Source organism: Lepidochelys olivacea, assembly GCF_965140295.1.
Source record: "Lepidochelys olivacea isolate rLepOli2 genome assembly, chromosome: 10".
NCBI lineage: Eukaryota > Metazoa > Chordata > Testudines > Cheloniidae > Lepidochelys > Lepidochelys olivacea.
Window position 1 is genome coordinate 56,547,076 of NC_140420.1, and position 19,233 is coordinate 56,566,308.

At 43.4% G+C, this 19,233-nt stretch overlaps 1 protein-coding gene across 2 annotated transcripts; it reads left to right on the forward strand.

The window, feature by feature from the left end:
- The first annotated feature begins 2,640 nt into the window (after window positions 1–2,640).
- Window positions 2,641–17,887, forward strand: TM2D3 (TM2 domain containing 3). 2 transcript variants are annotated; one of them, XM_084641607.1, is made up of 6 exons: window positions 2,641–2,772; window positions 4,086–4,184; window positions 12,673–12,830; window positions 13,174–13,348; window positions 14,008–14,083; window positions 16,640–17,887. In XM_084641607.1, exons 1-6 carry the CDS (start codon window positions 2,679–2,681, stop codon window positions 16,803–16,805), a joined length of 768 nt encoding a protein of 255 aa, XP_084497733.1. In that variant the 5' UTR covers window positions 2,641–2,678; the 3' UTR covers window positions 16,806–17,887. The 2 variants fall into 2 exon arrangements, with proteins under 2 accessions (XP_084497733.1, XP_084497734.1); XM_084641608.1 differs by having other exon boundaries at window positions 2,663–2,772; window positions 4,089–4,184.
- Window positions 17,888–19,233: the final 1,346 nt, after the last annotated feature.

The window sequence follows — 19,233 nt, forward strand, 5'->3', positions numbered from 1 at the left end:
GTTGGCTGGTTATTTCATTTAGACTATGTTCTTCAGGCTCCAGCTTCAATCATGCAGAATTAGGTGGTTGTGTTCAAGTTCATTCACCATTACTATAAATGCCTGATTTGTTACACCCACACAGGAATATGGAAGAGTCTGTAGCTCATGAGGATGAAAAAGGCAGATGGACAGATTGATGCTTGTGTTACTTATGCATTACTGAAGCTGTACATAGATTACCGCCCAAGAGACATATTAATAATCAACATGCTACCACCACAGCTATCTTCTAAGTATTGGACCCAATTGATAAGCTGATGGTGATGTACCTGTATGGTAATGGCAGGCAAGAGTTGACATAAATTAGATGAGAGCACAGGGGTCACATTGGTGACTGACTGGGAAATCTTGTCATGTCTGGAGTTTGAGTTAGATTAAGATAGGGTGAGTCCACTCTTCTCCCCACACCACTTAAGGAGAGGTGCAGGAGGGAAGATCCCCCAAGCCCAGAGGATGAGGAGAAGCTCTGCTCCCCGTGCCATTCTTTACTTTAACCCCTGTGCCTTTTCTGTGCCTTGGTTTCCCAGGGGTGAAAGAGAAGCAGTCTGTTAGGGATGGGAGAGGCTCAGCTACTGCAGAAGGAGGAAGGGAGCAGGAGCCTGGTATACGTACCACTCCCTCAGTACTTGATGCAGGGAGACATGCTGCGCTGTTAGGGCATTGTAAAAGGGGGTTGAAGACTGCTTCATGGTGCTGGTCCCCGCATAGCACTGTCAGCTGGTGTAACGCTATCATTGCACTTCACAGAGGAGGTTGCAGGACTTTGTGTGAACACAGGGGTCGGCCTGGGAAGTTGTTGAATCAGGACCCTATAAAGCTAAAGAAAGAAGGAAAAAAATTTAAAAGTTGTGTATGAACTTTTATCTGTCTCTGCATAGGGCCCCACCAAATTCATGGCCATGAAAAATGCAGCACGGACCGTGAAATCTGGTCTCCTGATGTGAAATCTGGTCTTTTATGTGCTTTTACCCGATACCATACAGATTTCATGGGAGAGACCAGCGTTTCTCAAATTGAGGATCCTCACCTAAAAGGGGGTTGCAGAGAGGAGTCATGGTATTGCCACCCATACTTCTGAGCAGCCTTCAGAGCTAGCTGGAGAACAGCGGCTGTTGTGCAGGTGCCCAACTCTGAAGGCAGCGCCCCGCCAGCAGGAGCGCAGAAGTAATGGTAATATCATACCATGCAACCCTTACATCTCTGTTACTGCCTTCAGAGCTGGGTGGCCAGAGAGTGGTGGCTGCTGTCTAAGGGGCCCAGCTCTGCCGGCAGCAGCACAGAAGTAAGCGTGGCAATACCATGCCACGCCATCCCTATTTCTCTGCTGCTGCTGGTGGCGGCTCTGCCTTCAGAGCTAGGCTCCTTACCAGCAGCTGCTGCTCTCCAATGGCCCAGCTCTGATGGCAGCACAGAAGTAAGCCAACCCCCGCTACAATAATCTTGCAACCCCCCCTACCTCCTGCAACTCCTTTTTGGGTCAGGAATCCTATAATTACAACACCCTGAAATTTCAGATTTAAATAGCTGAAATCATAAAATGTATGATTTTTAAAATCCTATGACCATGAAATTGACCAAAACGGACAGTGAATTTGGTAGGGCCCAAGCTATCTAGATATGCCAGGTGTCCAGTGTTTGACTGGAACACCTGGTCGAAATGGGACGCTGGCTGCTCCAGTTAGCACCACTAACTGTGCCGTTAAAAATTCGGTCTGCGGTGCAGTAGGACTAAGGCAGGCTCCCTACCTGGCTCCCCAGAAGTGGCGACACGTTCCTTGGCTCCTAGGTGGAGGCACGGCCATGGGCACTCCGTGCACTGCTCCCACCCTGAGCTCAGGCTCTGCAGCTCCTATGAGCCAGGAAACACTGCAGGGGTGGTGCCAGCAGTTGGAGGCAGCTCCCAGAGCAGGACATGTTGCTGCTTCCGGGGAGCCGCCCGAGGTGAGCACCATCCAGAGCCCACGCCCCAAACCCCTGCCCAAGATGGGAATCCCCTCCCGCACTCCAAACCCCCCAGCCTAGAGCCCCCTCCTGCATCCCAGCACTCACCCACCCTCCAGTACCCCAACCGCCTACCCCAGTCCAGAGCCCCCTCCTGCATCCTGAACACCTCATTTCTGGCCCCGCCCTGGAGCCCACACACTGAACCAGTATCCCCTGCCCCACCACAACCCCCTGCCCCACCTCCCTCATTTGTGGCTCTATCCAGGAGCCCCCGCCCCCCGCATCAGAGTCCCCTAACTCCCTTCCACACAACTGCCCCAACTCCCTGCAAATGAGCACGTGAGGGTGGCGGAGAGCGAGGGGGGATGGAAGGAGTGGGGGTGTGGGGCCTTGGGGAAGAGGCGGCACAAGGGTAATTAGAAAGTTGCCAGCCCTATCGGAGAGGGGCGGGGTGGCATAGCCTATCAGATGGGGGCGCTGATGGGTCATATGAGGACGCGCTACTCCAGCTCGTGCCTCACCCCAGCCACAGGCCCTTCGTCTGGTTCCCCTGCCGTCTAGGCCAACCCCTCAGCCCGCCCCGCCGCAGGAGAGGGGCCGTCCCCGCAGCTCCTGCCCCACCCGCGCGGGCCGTGTCTTCGCGCTCTGCGCCTGCCGGGAAGGGGATCGGCGAGGCCCCGGATGGAGCCAAGATGGTGGCGCTGGCGGTGCCTGGGCTGTCGGCTTTGAAGCGGCTTTGCAGCGTCGCGCTCTTCGTCTCGCAGCTCTACGTGTTCTCGGGCCGCGGTGAGTGCGGTCGGCACCCGTCCTGCTCGGGGCTCGTCTGCCGCCCGCCGCCTAAGGGCGAGGGAGGGGCCGCGGCACTGCGCGGCCTGGGAAGGCGGCTCCCCGCTACCCCCTATGCAGACTCCCCCGAGCTTTGCCTTCCCCGGTTGTAGGCCGGTAGGAGAAGCCATGGCCTCCGAGCCGGCGTCCCGTGCCACTGACCTGCCGTCCTCATGTAGCCGTCCCTCCTGTCTGAGCTCGGGCTGATGGTGCCTATAGACTTAGCCCAGGGCCCTGCCTGCTCTGTGCCAACATGACCCCGGTCTGCGTTTCTTTTTCTCCGTGCTGCTGCGCCGTGTGCTGGTGGTCTGGCTGCCTCTGTTGGGGAGGTGGCTGCTTTGTGGTGGTGTAGTTTAATTAGCTCCGTGAACAACAACTTGTCAAAGTGATATAAGGAAATAATTTTGTACAGGGTATAATTCATCTGTGGAACTCATTGCCACAGGAATCTTGGTGTGGCCAAGAGTTAAAGACTCAAGAAAGAATTAGGCTTTTATGGGACTAATGAGAATCTTCAACAAACGTTAGGTAGATTAAAATGACTTTTAGATGGAATCTGTCTAAACAGGACTTTGTCTTGAAAAGTGTTATAGTCTAAAAAATGTTACCATGTTGTTTATAAGGTATTTTGGGTTTCTCAACCACATGTGGTTATATACATGTGGTAAACATGTTTATTTTCCCATCCTGGTGTGCACCACATACCCTGTGTGATCATGTATTATGGGTATAATTTGTGTTTTGTTTTGTTTATTAAATAGTTATGAAGGTGAGTAGTCCCACCAAGTCAATAGAACTACTTACATGAGCAGAGTTGAATATTACTAAGTGTTTGTAGAATTGGGGCCATAGTCTCCAGCCAGTTCTGTGGTGCAGTTTTCTTACTAAAATGGCCAGTGAGTTACTTCATGTTTAATTATTTTTGTTCTGTAATAGACAGTATACTGTAACATTTGCATTCCAAACAGTGTAGCTTCCTACTAGGTCACAAAAACTTAAGAGTGAAACTGATGAGAAACAAATTAAAATTAATTTTTATTGTCTTAGGTGGAGTAAAATGCAAAACCCTAATGAACAAAGTACGGGAATCTGTGGAGCTTTTTAAATATTAATTTTATCCCAAAGATGACCCTTCTTAATATCAAGAAGGCAGCTTGATGTTTTATGTTAGAGTGCTAGGATTAAACAGTGTTTGAAGACCAGTTAAATTCTAGGATTATTATATCCTCTTAACAGTAACTGAAATGCATTGAATCTGTTAATTTTTCTTATAGCAGGATCCTTGATGACAACAGAGCACTCAAAACAACAGTTTGTGTCTACAAAAGGTGTAACCTCTCCAAGTACAAGTACTCCATATACTAGAGCAACAGGTACAAAAGTTTGTTCTTCTATTATAGCTCCTAAGAAAACAATAGATTTATAGATTCCAAGGCCTGAAGGGACCCTTGTGATAATATAGTCTGACCTCCTGTATCACACAGACCATAGAATTTCCCAAAATAATGTATGCTGCACATCTTTTAGAAAAACATAGTCTTGAATTTTGATTCAAAATTGTTAGTGTTAGAGAATCCACCACAACCCTTGGTAAACTGTTCCAATGATATCCTTATAAGCTTTTTTCGTAATAGTCCTGAGTTTAAGAGTAAAATCGTTGAATGAGGTATTAGAAAACTAACTGCAATGTAGACATACCCACAGGGTGCAGTGTACCTCTTAATGATGAAACACTCTGTACAGTTAGATATCCACAGCTGGCCAGCACCAGCTGACTTGGGCTTGCGTGGCTCAGGTTAAGGGGCTGTTTAATTGTGGTGTAGAAGCTGGGGCTCAGGGTCCAGCCCAGACTCTGGGACCCTCCACCTCATGGGGTCCTAGAACCCTGAGCCCCGTGTCTACATCATAGTTAAACAGCTCCTTAGCCTAAGGGCCCCCCCCCCCCCGCAAGCCTGAGTCAGGCAGCACAGGCCAGCCCTGGGTTTTTAATTGCAGTGTAGACATACCCTGAGGCACCATGAATTATTTTCCAAAAGACCATAACTACTAGTTAGGGTTGTGTAAATAAAGAACTCATCCATGCAAACCCCACATGATCATTTAAGGGGACCTACATTCACAGACTTAAAGAAAAGGAGTACTTGTGGCACCTTAGAGACTAACCAATTTATTAGAGCATAAGCTTTCGTGAGCTACAGCTCACTTCCTCAGATGCATATCGTGGAAACTGCCTCTGTATCTGTACAAGTTTTTTCATGCAGTTGATAGATTTCCACTCCATACGGCTAAATGCAGTGCCTTGCATAATGACAGGTTTCAGAGTAACAGCCGTGTTAGTCTGTATTCACAAAAAGAAAAGGAGTACTTGTGGCACCTTAGAGACTAACCAATTTATTAGAGCATAAGCTTTCGTGAGCTACAGCTCACTTCCTCAGATGCATATAAGTGAGCTGTAGCTCACGAAAGCTTATGCTCTAATAAATTGGTTAGTCTCTAAGGTGCCACAAGTACTCCTTTTCTTTTTGCGAATACAGACTAACACGGCTGTTACTCTGAAACCTGTCATTCACAGACTTGACACCTGCATGTCACATTAGCCCAGGGGTGGCCAATCTGAGTCAGAATTTACCAATGTATGTTGCCAAAGAGCCACAGTAATATGTCAGAAGCTCCCCATCCGCTCCCAGCACCACCCGCCCATCGACAGCCCCACTGATCAGCGCCTCCCCCTCCCTCCCCACACCTCCTGATCAGCTGTTTCTTGGCATGCAAGAGGTGGGAGGGGAGGAACCAGGGCACAGCAGGCTCAGGGGAGGGAGTGGGAAGGGGTGGAGTGGGGGCAGGGTCTGTAGCAGAGCCAAGGGGTGAGCAGCGCTCTTCTTCCCTCCTCCCCCGCCCCCCGGGGGGCATACTGGAAAGTTGGCACCTGTAGCTCCAACCCTGGAGTCGGTGCCTATACAAGGAGCTGCATATTAACTTCTGAAGAGCTGCACATGGCTCCGGAGCCACAGATTAGCCACCCCTGTGATAAACCATTCAGTGACACTCCATGCTTCCACACAGGTTGGATATAAAACAATGATTTTTTTTTTTTTTAAACCAAAAACCTAAAATGTTGCATTTTTATTTCACTCTGAGTTTTTGTTTACATTTTTTTCTTTTTTAAAAGTAAACCAATTTGAAATGTAATTTTAAATAGGTTTACTTTTAAAAAAGAAAAAAATGTAAACAAAAACTCAATCTACTGTAATCTATTAACTAGTTTAACTAAAAGATTCAAGAAAAACATGTTTGCTGCTTAAGTTCTAAAGAAAAGTTGTAAAGTCCACTGGTCTGGTGGAAGTCACTTTTGAAGTGCTAAGCCAGATTTGACAGCAGTAGCCTCTTGTGCAGGCACAGAGAATATTTTCTTCATTTGAGTTCATACAACTAGTTCAGTTCAATGACTTGCTTATTCAAAGTTGAGAAACTGATTGGGAAATGAAAAAGCAGGAAATCTTGTTTTCCTTAGAAACTAGGAATAAAAGCAAGGTGTTAGAGGATGAGCTCTACTAGTTCTAAAATATTGATGGAAATGGTGACTAAGGACAATCAGTACAATTCACTATTTACAGATAATACTTCCTTTGTGTAATAAACCAGCTTTAAATGCAAAATATTTTTGATAAGTTTTTTCTTACCTATACAGCAAATTAAAAGTAGTCTTATTTAATAGAAAACAATTTTAAAATAATGCTTTTTGTGCATTTTTAATTTAATTCCAATTTCTATCCAAATGCAGATTGACGAAAGGCATGAGTAAAAATTAATCTAGTAAATAAAAGATGTCATTCATAATGTTTACAAGTAAAAAAGTAAATTAAATAAATCTGAAAACATTAAGCTATATAATTTCTTAAATGTGTATTGACATAGTGTATCCCCTGGTTAGCAAAGAGAAGTTTGAAATATAGCGTAAAGGCTATATTAAGATGCAAATCAACATGTTTTAATGATTACCTACCAATGAGAATCAACCTTCATTTAGGAAAACAGTTAAAGGACACATGCAAAACAAGATTAACATTGATTTAAATCTTGATTAAAATCAGGTATTTTAATTGCTACACTGTGCTTCCATAAGAATCTGCTTCCACCTCACACCCTATTCAAATATAGGTAATTCATTGTTATGCAAAACTTCAACTCCAGTCTCCACAGTATTTACATACTTACTGTTTGCAAATGTGCACTGGGTAAGTGTGTGATAACTTAGGTGTTTTGTGGCGAAAGTATGAGGTTAGAGTTAAGTTTTCTGGATGTGAGTTGGAAATGGGTTCCTTGGGGATGGGCGGAATAGGTCAGTGAGTGGCTAATGTGATGTGTGGATTTTGGCATTTGTGAAATAAATAAATAAAAGATACATCACTCCTTGAATGCTACATACAGTTCTGGTTGCCCCATCTCAAAAAAGGTATTTTACAATTGGAAGAGGTGCAGAGAAGGGCAACAAAAATGATTAAGGGTATGGAACAGCTTCCGTATAAGAAAAGATTTTAAAAGACTGTGACTTCTGAGCTGAACAAAGAGATGACTGAGTGGGAGATGACAAAGGTCTATAAAATCACAAATGGTGTGGAAAAAGTGAATAGGGAAATGTTGTTTACCCCTTCACATAACACAAGAACCAGGGATCGCCCAATAAAATTAATAGGCAGCATGTTTAAAACAAATATAAGAAAGTATTTCACACAGTGTCCAGTCAACCTGTGGCATTCATTGCCATGGGATGTTGTGGAGGCCAAAAGTATAGCTGGATTCAAAAAACAATTAGATAAGTTCATGGAGGATAGGTCCATGAATGGCTGTTTCCCATGCTCTGTTTATCTAAACCTCTGACTGCCAGAACCTGGCCCTGGATGACAGGATGGATCATTGGATAATTGCCCTGTTCTGTTCATTCCCTCTGAAGCATTTGGCACTGGCTGCTGTTGGAAGACAGGAAACTGGGTTAGATAGACCATTGGTCTGACTTAGGATGGCCATTCTTATATTTACACATTCTTAAGATCCCCTTAACCCAAATAACTTTTGTTAGCAGCTAAAGACCCCAAATGAAATCAGCCCCATTGCACAAACTTAGTAAGAGAGTTCTGCCTCAGAAGGCTTACAAGAACAAGATAAAGGGTGGGACAAGAACAGATAAAGGGTGGGAGACAAGACACATGCAGACATGGTTAGAGTGACTTGGCCAGGGTCACACAGCAGGTCCGTAACAGAGCCAGGTATAGAACCAAGGTCTCTAACTGATGATTTTTCTCCTTTTATGGGGTTGCATGGGTAGTGCCCTTGCGGAGGCTTGGATGAAGAATAAATTTGGTGGAGGGGAGAGCATAGTGGCAGGTCTCAGCCGGTGAACTATAAATTAAGTGTAAAATGTGCTACTGTTAATAACTGGCATTTGTGAGACTAGTATAAGAAGCAGAAGTTGTGCTAAGAAGTGATTTCATTTGCTAAGAAGTGATTTCATTGTGACACTTGTAGCTTGAGTGTTTATGGAAGAGAGTAAAAGTGTCCAATCTGACTAGTAATTTAACAGTAATAAAAACAGTTATTCAGAGTTCAGTTCCTATGATGTCAGATAACCAGGCTTAATTAGTTTATTAATCAAAGGTAGATAAGCACAATACAGAAAGTTTAATACACTACCAATATCGGGAACAGTCTTGGTGTTTACATCTTTAGTCTGTTCCAGAATATTAGGTCAATTCTGCTTCTGTTTATATTCCTCCTGTTTACAACGGATCGAAGATTCCACAAATTCTAGTGTATTACCAAAGACCGTACATCCTTCCTCTATTTAGTACTGTATATATATTTTATAGAAGACAAAGACCACTTACCAACCATACCTAGCAGACTGTTCATATTTGGTGAGACTCAACAGAATATCCATCTTATTCTGACAGATGATACACATGCGAAGGAAAGAGAGGTTACAGCAGTTTAAGGCCAAGTACATTTCCACAAGAAATCTATTATCAATACAAAGCATTCTGAGAGTACATTTTATAATTATACAACTTAGCATGACTATAAAGTGTTCTGAAAATATATTGGCTAATAGAACTCTGTAAATATGTTTGAGATCTTATTAATGTTTAAACACTTTGAGGTCTTTGGTTAGATATATTGGTTTATGATTTTCATCATGGCAAAAAGTTAAGGTAACAGTACAGAACCTTGTGTCACTCCACTAAGGCTAGTGGTTGTTAATGTATTAATCTCAAAAGGGCAGAGATGTCAGAACTTTACAGACAGCACAAAATTATTTAGGTTAGTCAAGATCAGAGAAGACCATGAAGAATGTTAAATGAAGCTAAGTGAATGAAGAACACATTGGATGATAAAATTGTTTTGTGAACACTGGAGGAAAAATTTTAAACTGCTCAGACGCCTTCTAGTTACTAGTTCTAAATTAACTCTGTTAACTGGAGATGGGGAAGAGAGACCTGGATGTCATTTTTGGACAGCTCACTGCTCATCAGCAGTCATAAAAGCAAACAGTGTTAGAATGCCTAAGGAGCAGGATGGGTGGTAATATGGAAAATACTATCCCATTATATAAATCAGTAACGTAACCTGTAATACTGTGTTCTGTTCTGGTCACCCCATCTCAAAAAGGATAAGTAAAAACTACAGGGACATGTATTTTGTATTTCTCATGATATAAGCCCTTTGCTATTTAATATTTTTATTAATGTGAAATAAAACATAAAATCACTACTGATAAAGTTTTCAAATGACACAGATTGGGTAAGTGGTAAATAATGAAGAGGACAGGTCACTGATATAGAACAATCTGGATCACTTGGTAAGCTGGGCGCAAGCAAACAATACATGTTTTAATATGGTCAAATGTAAAATTGTTCATCTAGGAACCAAGAATGTAGGCCATACTTCTGTGATGGAGGACTTTATCCTGGGAAGCCGTGACTCTGAAAAGGACTTTGGGGTCCTGGTGGATAATCACCTGAGCATAAGCTCCCAGGGCAATGCTGTGGCCAAAATTGTTTTTATGATTTTTGGATGCATAAACAGGAATCTCAAGTAGGAGTAGGGTTATTGCTATCTCTGTATTGAGATTAATATGACTGCTACTGGGAGAGTATGTCCTGTTCTTGTGTCCACAATTCAAGAAGGTTGTTGATAAATTGGAGAGAATTCAGAGAAGAGCCACGAGAATGATTAAAGAAGTGGAAAACATGCCTTACAGCTCAAAGAGTTCAATCTATTTAGCTTAACAAAGAAGGTTAAGGGGTGACTTGATTACAGTCTGTAAGTACTTATGTGGGGGACAAATATTTGCTAATGGGCTCTTCAGTCTAGCAGGCAAAGATAACAAGATCTAATGGCTAGAAGTTGAAACTAGACATTCAGACTTTAAATAAGGTGTATATTTTTTAACAATGAGGGCAATTAATCATTGAAACAACTTACCAAGGGTTGTGGTGGCGTCTCTGTCACTGGCAATTTTTAAATCAAGATTGCATGTTTTTCTAAGAGAGATGCTGTAGTTGAAACAGGAATTAATTCAAGAACGTTCTATAGGCTATGTTATGCAAGATGTCAGACTAGAGCAGGGGTAGGCAAACTTTTTGGCCTGAGGGCCACATCAGGATTCCAAAACTGTGTGGAGGGCTGGGTAGGGAAGGCTGTGCCTCCCCAAATAGCCTGGCCCCCGCCCCATCACACTTCCTGCCCACTGACTGCCCCCCTCAGAATCCCTGACCCATCCAACCCCCCCTGCTCCTTGTCCCTGACCCTCCCCCTGGACTCCCATGCCTGTCCAACCACCCCCTGCTCTGTGTCCCCTGACTGCCCCCTGGGACCTCCTGCCCCTTACCAAATCTCTCTGCCCCCTTACCATGCCACTCAGAGCACCAGGACTAACAGCCGTGCTGTCTGGCCAGAGCCAGCCGCCCTGAGCACTGGGGGCATGGCGAGCTGAGGCTGCGGGGGCGGAGGGACAGCATGGGAGGAGCCGGGGGGGCTAGCCTCCCTGACTGGGAGGTCAAGGGCTGGGCAGGACGGTCCCATGGACTGTAGTTTGCCCATCTCTGGACTAGAGGATCACAGTGATCCCTTCTGGTCTTAGACACTATTCATCTAAAACAAAAGGACATTCAATTAAATTGAATGGTGGCAAATTCATAAGTTACAGAAAGTGGAATATTTTAATGTAGTGCATAATTGACGAGATTTTATTGTACAAGATATTACCGAGGTTTAAAGCATAGCCTGATTTAAAAAAAAGAAAGAAAAGGATTCCATGTTTATATGGATAACAAGCATCCAAAGTTAGAACTGTAAAATATTTAAATGGCTTTGGAAAGAATATAAACCTTCAAGCTTCAGGTTATAAACTGACCTTTGATCTTAGTATCTTTGATAGGAAGAAATTTTCCCTGGGACAGATTATCCCATATTTTTTACTGGAGGGCAGGGGTCAGATTTGGCTCTGTGGTGTGAGCTGGGAGGTATGGGGAAGTAGAGTGTTAGGATGTATCAGTGCTTTGCCCACCGCTGAAAACACCCATCAATTAATTATGGTGCTCCCCACAAAACTGACCACTTCATTCTGCCCTTCCCCCACTTGATTTAGATTCTCATACTCATACTTCACACACAACTGATGCAGACCGTGGGAGGGGAAAGACCGGCATCAGAATCTTGATCCATTTCCCAGGTTTGGAGGTGACAAACATGAGGGGGAGGGATCTTCACTCCCTGCAGGAGGTCACAGGAGCTGTTGCTCTCCAATCTGTGTTTGTGTGCTCCAGCCCTGTGCTTTCAGGAGGGAGTAGTGGCTGATTGATGGCATGGTGGGACAAGGTAGTAATGGACTCACAAATGCTGATATATGGTGTATGGCCAATGCTGGCTGCTGCTGAGCTCTGCTGTAGGGTTCTTCCTTTTGAAGCAGCTGATACTGGTTGCCGTTAGAGGTGGGATGCCTTAATACATGAGCTACTGGTTTATGTTAGCTGTAAGTGGAGAGTACAGTAACTCCCCACTTAATGTCCTCTCGCTTAATGTTGTTTTGATGTTGCGTCCCTGCTCCATTTCAGAACATGCTCATTTAATGTTGTGCAATGCTCCGCTATAACGTCGTTTGTCTGCCTACTTTGTCCATGGCTGGCAGCCCTCCATCAACTTCCCTACACCACTCCCACCCGCTGGCGGACCCCGCGGATCAGCGCCTTCCTCCTGCTCTTCCTGCCTGCGGCAATCAACTGTCTTGCAGCATTCAGGAGGCTGCGGGGAGGAGTGAGGATGCAGTGCGCAGCCTTCCCCCTCCCTCCCCTGTCTCCTGCCCGCGGCAATTAGCTGGTTTGTGGCATTCAGGAGGGAGGCTGTGTGCCGCATTGTCGCTCCTCTCCCAAGCCTTCTGAATGCCGCAAGACAGCTGATTGCCACGGGCAGGAAGCTGGGGAGCAGGGGGAAGGCGCTGATCCACAGGGTCTGCCTGCAGGCTGGGGGTGAAGGGGGTATAAGGGAGCTGATGGGGGGCTGCCAGCCTGTTTAATACCTGTATTAAATTGCTTATTTAAAATGTATATAATGCCTTTTGTCTGGCAAAAATTTTTTCCCCAGGAACCTAACCCCACCTATTTACATTCATTCTTATGGGGAAATTGGATTCGTTTAACATCGTTTCGCTTAAAGTCGCATTTTTCAGGAACATAACTACAACGTTAAATGAGTTACTATACTTTATTATGAAATTATTTAAAGTAACATACAGTAAAAGTGTGTGCCTATACGGTAGTGTAGGTAATGCTAAACCTCTTATTCTTAACCAATCCTTTCACCCTTCAGAGACTACAGAGATTCCATCTTATGTGAGTAAGTGTCCCAGCAATGGGCTGTGCAGCAAATTGCCTCCAGACTGCATGACTTGTAAAACGAACTTCTCCTGTGTATATGGGAAGCCAGCCACTTTTGATTGCAAGATTAAGCCACAAATTCATTGTGTTGTAAGTAATTAACCAATTTCTTTGTATATGGAATTTGTCACTTGTTAAAGGTACTGTGTAGTTTAAATTATGTCCTAAAACTTATAAAGATGTTACAAAACAAATTTCTAGGCATAAATACTTACCTAGCAAGTATAATTATTTCTTTAACAGTTCTCTAGTATCCAGTACCCAACTACTGAAGTGCTGAATATAATATATAGGTAGCAAATAAAACAGCTTGTCCATCTTGTTCTGTCTTCTCACAGATTTCACTGCTGTGCAAAGGATTTTTTTATATCCTGTGAAACATTCTTGATATACTGTTTAAGATTATTTACATTGATAATACTGTCCTTTATAGGATCAGAGAAACAATGAAGTGGAGAATTTTACAATCAACATGACTTGCCAGTTTTGCTGGCAGCTTGAACCTGCTGATTATGTATGTACCAATTCTACAAGTTGCATGACAGTCTCTTGTCCGAGACAACGATATAACGCCACTTGTACAGTACATGATCATATTCATTGTCTAGGTAAGTTGGTCTACAAATGAATGGTTTAGAGGATTCTTTTGTGAAGAATTTTTGAACATACTTTTATTCATTGTAGTGGATAAACGTGCATAAACTTATTTCAATGTCTAGTTTGTTTTTGTTGAGATACTGTGCATTGTTTAGTTTCACTTTATAGTCTGACGCTATTTTAAAATTATGATATGGTGCTTTAGAACCGTTGTCTCAACAGTAATCTTACATTAGGGTTATTGGGAGTGTTTTCTCTCCTGTGTTCACTTTCTTCAATGGAATTATTTGATGCAGCATCAACAGAACTTGCATTGAGGTGTAGTTTATCGCATAAATTAAAAACATCCTGTCAATTAACATTTGAAATCACAAGAAGTTTAATATAGGCTCTAAATCAAGAGACTTGGCTCTTGAGTTTCCTTAATTTGGTGGTGGTTTGGTGGAAACCCATCTAGAAAGTTTAGGGAATGGAGATAGTGTTCAGGCTTTCATATTGTTGGTCTCATCAGAAAAGACAGGTTGAGTTACTGATGCTATTTAAATGCAGAACAGACATTTGTTGTGAGGAGTAATTTGGCATATGTGCGCCTCAAATTTCAGTTCCTGAGTCAATCTTTAGCCTTTGTTCATGGCATCAGAATTTGAATGTATTTCATTTCTCTTCTCAGGTAACCGTGTCTTTCCTAAGATGCTTTACTGCAACTGGACTGGAGGCTATAAATGGTCTACAGCCTTGGCACTAAGGTAGACTGAAAGTATTGCAGAACTTCAAGTTCAAATTATATATGAATGCATTTCCTTAAATGGGTTTCTCTTTTCAATGGTGTATTTATTTCCTAACCTTAAACTAAACTGAGTACAAAATATTTAATATTTTCTGAGACTTTTGACCAAAAGTATGCTTATGATTTAATATAAAATGGCCAGTGTTAACTGTTTTCCATACTACTGGGGTCAGATTTAGGTATCTGTGTATTGGGTGGAGGGAGGTGGTATTCTTCCAAGCTTTGGCCACAGAATAAGCTCCAATTAAGGGAATAACCAAAATGAGAGACTGTTTGTTTGTAATTTTGAACATCTGTACAATCTGTTGTGACTATGCATGTCATACTGAATTTGGCTATCTTTTTGGGGCTTGATACCCTGGCTAGATGTTATTAGATTCCTTGACTGGAGGAAAGAAAACTGGTGGTGTTTCCCAAACAGCATCCACTCATGGTGCCAAAATGAACCCTTGCTCATTGTAGAGCAGGGGTAGTCAATAATTTTTAGTCAAGGCCCAAATTTCTTGGTCAAGCTATAGTCAAGGTCCAGACTGCAGAGAAACATTTTTCACATCACAATAACAATAATAATGACAATAATAAGTAAGAGAGATTTTGCGGTCCATTCAAAAGCTTCTGGCGATCTGGATTTGGCCCCTGGTTCACTTAGACTCTAAAAACAGGGGTAGCCAATATTTATGAATACCGCGCTTCCTTTTCTCACACACTTTAATGAGCAACAAAACAGCTGCTAATGTTGATGTAAATTATCGTTGGGCAGCTGAGATGAATGGGGCAGTTCACTCTTTTAGAGTTGTTCCAGACTTGGGTAGATGTCATTATGCTGGTTATAGCTGGCTCATGATAGGTATCAGCTTTTAAAAAAAAAAAAAAAAAGAACTGAGATCTTGGAACACAAGATGACAGCTTGGGAGAGGTGCCAGTATTCTATACTGTTAAACCAGGCTGTAACTTTTGATTCTTCACACAATAAGCGCTAAAGCGTCATACTGTGGTGGTTTGGATGTTGCCACAGGACCTCAATATGTGTGTACAACTTGACTATGAAACAAGAATTATCTCCTTTATTTTTTTTTTTTTAAATTCATTCAAAATTCCCTTAAAAGGTAAATTATATAAGGGCTGATATGAGAGCCTGTACTACATAATTTATCATAAGTTATGTGAACAAAAATGGTAATAGACGTTTTGTTACAAAGCTGGTCTGACATGCTCTCTTTTGGAGCTAGAACCGTTGCCTTCTCTGTCTGCAGCTGGAGAAACTAAGCTTTACCCAAACACCACAAGAGCACAGTCTCCTCCCTCTAGCACCTTTCAGCCCCTGCCAGTTCGGGAAACTTGGAGCCCAAAGTCAGAGCAGCTCACTAGCCAACTTTCTTTTTATGGAGAGAAGCTTAAAATAACATAAATCATTTCATACACCTCTACCCTGATATAATGCGACCCGAGAAACGCGGGTTCGCATACAACGCAGTAAAACTCTGACACGCTCTGAGCAGCGTGTTAAGGGTGCCGGGCTGGGGCGGAGGGCTTGGATAAGGGACAGAGGGTCTCGGGGGCGGTCAGGGGCTCCCCCCGCAGGTCTGGGAGGCAGGAGCTCTGGGGGGGGGCATTTTTGGGGGCCCCACAGTCTCAGAGTGGGCCGGGGCGAGGGAAGCATGGGGTAGGGGGCTTCAGGGAAGGGATCCCCCCTGCACTCACTGGCAGTGGTGGAAGCGGAGCAACCCAGCCCCCGCCTGCTCCACTCCGCTGGCTCCCAGCCGCAGCGCTCCGCTTCCCACTGCCGGTGAGAGCAGGACCTTTCCCCAACACCGCCCCCCTGTGACACGGCTGGGGCCAGGGCAAGAAAGCAGAGCAGGCTGGGGCCGCGTCTCTGCCCTTCCCGCCGCCGGTGAGCGCAGAGGGCATCCTTTCCCCAACCTCCATGCACTCACCGGTGGCGAGAAGCGGAGCGACGCGGCTGGGAGCTGGCAGAGTGGAGTGGGCTGGGGCCACGTTGCTCCGCTTCCTGCCGCTGCCGGTGAGTGCCTGTCAGAGGGCGGGGTGCGTGGATAGGGACAGGGAGCAGGGGGGTTGGGTGGGGTCCTGGGGGTGATTAGGGACGGGGGTCTCTGGAGGTGGCAGTCAGGGAACAAGGAACAGGGGGGCCAAAGCAAGTTCAATATAACACGGTCTCACCTATAACGTGGTGAGTTGTTTTTTTTTTTGTCTCCTGAGGACCGCGTTATATCGGGGTAGAGGTGTATCTTGTATCTGCAGAGTTTCACAAAAGACTTGGAGAAATATTTTTAATTAAGAACTAGTGCTTTTTAATACATATTTCTATCAAAACATTTTTATCACTATTACTTTTAGAGTCCTCCAGCCACTTTGCATAAGATATTCATAATTTCCTGAGCCTATATGTGATATGATATAAAATTACTATCAGTGTGGTGTAAATATTTAAAGGTGAGTTGACATCCAAATTCGGGATTCTTCACAACTATGTTAATGAATTATGTTGTATTCCTAGCATCACCCTGGGTGGATTTGGAGCAGATCGTTTCTACTTGGGCCAGTGGAGGGAAGGTCTGGGCAAACTCTTCAGCTTTGGTGGACTGGGAATATGGACGCTAATAGATGTGCTACTAATAGGAGTTGGATACGTGGGGCCTGCAGATGGATCTCTCTACATTTAAGTATACACAAAACATGATCCAGAGAAGGATCAAATTTGCGAAGGAGCCTAAAAAAAATTGGTCCTTAAAGGTAGAACTAGGAACACGTTCTCTGTGTGCACATATTTTAATGTACAGTATCTGTACTTAGCCTGCCTTGAACTAAGGTAAAATAAATGAGTGGATCACTAAACAGTGTTTATTTGTAATTAATTTCCTTTGGCTTGCAAGTACTGTATTTTTTTCTATGAAAAATGTTTAAGTTGCACAGCTAAACAAGTTGACTACTGTTCCTGAAGAAAATATAAACTAATTAAAATATTAAATTAAGAATTGCTTACCTCTTATTTGTATGTTGTCTGAATTTAGCTATCTAACAAGCTTCCCTAAATATGCTAGCAAGAATTTTTTTCACGTTTATGGCAAGATAAAGTGCTTTTGTAAACCTAAACTACTTGGGCAATATGTAGATTGCCATCTATTGTAATCTTAATTACATGTAGTTTCTCTTCTGTTTTTCACTTTGGGATATCACAAACTTAATTTTTCTGCTGTAATTGTAAATTTGTGGCTTTTTAGAATTAGTATGAAATAACACTAAAAATGTAATATCTTAAATAACTTGAAAAGTACACTGCAGGACACTTTCCAGCGCACTGGTGTTTCTGCTTTGCCTTGACCTGAGAGAGAATTGTATATGGCATAATTTTTGTGCTCTCAAACTTACAGGGTGTTAATATAAATCTAAACAGGAGATCTGGTAATTAACTTGTTTATCAGCTAAAGATTTGGTAACAAAGTATTTTTTTATTGAAAAGTTGTCTGATATTTACTTGTTTCCATAATGTCACTGAAGGTTAGTACATTCTAGAAGGCTGTAACATTTGTTTTCTGATTTTTTTTATTAGGCAATTCATATTTTCAACTTTTTTGGGTTTTTAAGTCCTACCTCTGACCTTCGTGTCCTCTTTCCAAGGTCCTCTATAGCAATCCAGTCTTAAATTGTGTGGCAGGACTCCTTGGCTTCTGCAGCACTAAACTGCACTACACTGAAAACTGTCAGTTGGATAAACTAAAATTGAATTAAATATGATGAAAATTAATGGAAGTAGTGTTGTGTTTTTATTTTCTATTCAGTTTTTTCTTGCTGCCACTCTTTCAATCTATACATGCATCTGGAAGGGGGAGAGGAGGAAAATAGTAATGCTCTTGGCAGCTCTGCCTGCAAAATAAACTTCACCCATATAAGCGATTCTTTTACAGTTGATTGCGTAGATACTATGAGCTCCACTAAATTTGGCTTCCCCTTGCTAGGACTTGAATATGCTCCGAGGCTCCGTTGGGCTTCTTTGGCATGGTTCCTTTTAATTAAGGGGAAAGAAGTGGTGATATCTTTCAAATACCACCATTTTTTTAGCACTGTGAGATGTGACTCACAGTAAACTGCAGATCTGTGTTCCTCTCGGTTCTCACAGGAGCAATGCAATTAGTTTAAATGGCAACTTTTAACACAGTTAATATTTTCCTCGGCTGAATGGGCAGGTCACACCTGTCAGAGCCATTGTTCCAGAGTTTCTGTAGAGTTACTGATATTGCTGAGTTGGGTACATAGTTTACATTTTTGAGGCTTTATGTGACTACACAGTCACTAACTTTTACAAAAAGAAAAGGAGTACTTGTGGCACCTTAGAGACTAACAAATTTATTTGAGCATAAGCTTTTGTGAACTACAGCTCACTTCATCGGATGCATGTAGCTCATGAAAGCTTATGCTCAAATAAATCTGTTAGTCTCTAAGGTGCCACCAAGTACTCCTTTTCGCGAATACACACTAACACGGCCGCTACTCTGAAAACTAACTTTTATGGAAGCTGAAATTGTGGTGAATAAGATACCACTTTCAAAGAAGTGCTGTTGTATCCTAATAGTCCAAACCAGCTGAAATGAAGCTAAGCCTCTAAGCAAAGCATTACGGAGCATTACCTGTTGGCTCAGTGCTTTAGGGTTGAGATCTTCTATCCTTACCCAGCTCTTCCCTTGGCTGGTGACTGGTTAAATGTGGCTGCTTTCTGTTTCATGTCCTGCTACTTGCCACGTTGTACCTTTCAAGCACCATCATATATCCTCAAGAAAATAACCCCAGAATGTATTTGCTTCTCCTTCTTATCCTGAGGTGCTAGCTCTAGGGTGTCTCCTAGTCCTCTTGGAGCAGAAGGGAGTGTTGTGGCACAGAGCTGTCAGGGATGTAAGCAGTCATGCCCACCCGCTGAGGGGAGGAGCTCAGTTCATTTCAGTGCCTGGTCTATTGGCTATAAAGCAAATCGACATCGTGGCAAAGGCCCTGTCAACCCCAGCATAGGTGCAGGAGCCTCGGGGAGAAGCCTGCTGCTGCCGCCCTCTGGGGGAGGAGGGGCCCGGACACGTGTGGATGCGCGCGCTGCCCCAGGGG

Bases quoted from the DNA above. Each gene is read 5' to 3' on its own strand.
- TM2D3 (XM_084641607.1), top strand. From the start codon at position 2,679: ATGGTGGCGCTGGCGGTGCCTGGGCTGTCGGCTTTGAAGCGGCTTTGC. The intron at 2,773-4,085 runs GTGAGTGCGGTC...TTTTTCTTATAG, and splicing joins CTACGTGTTCTCGGGCCGCG to CAGGATCCTTGATGACAACA. The intron at 4,185-12,672 runs GTACAAAAGTTT...TTCACCCTTCAG, and splicing joins TCCATATACTAGAGCAACAG to AGACTACAGAGATTCCATCT.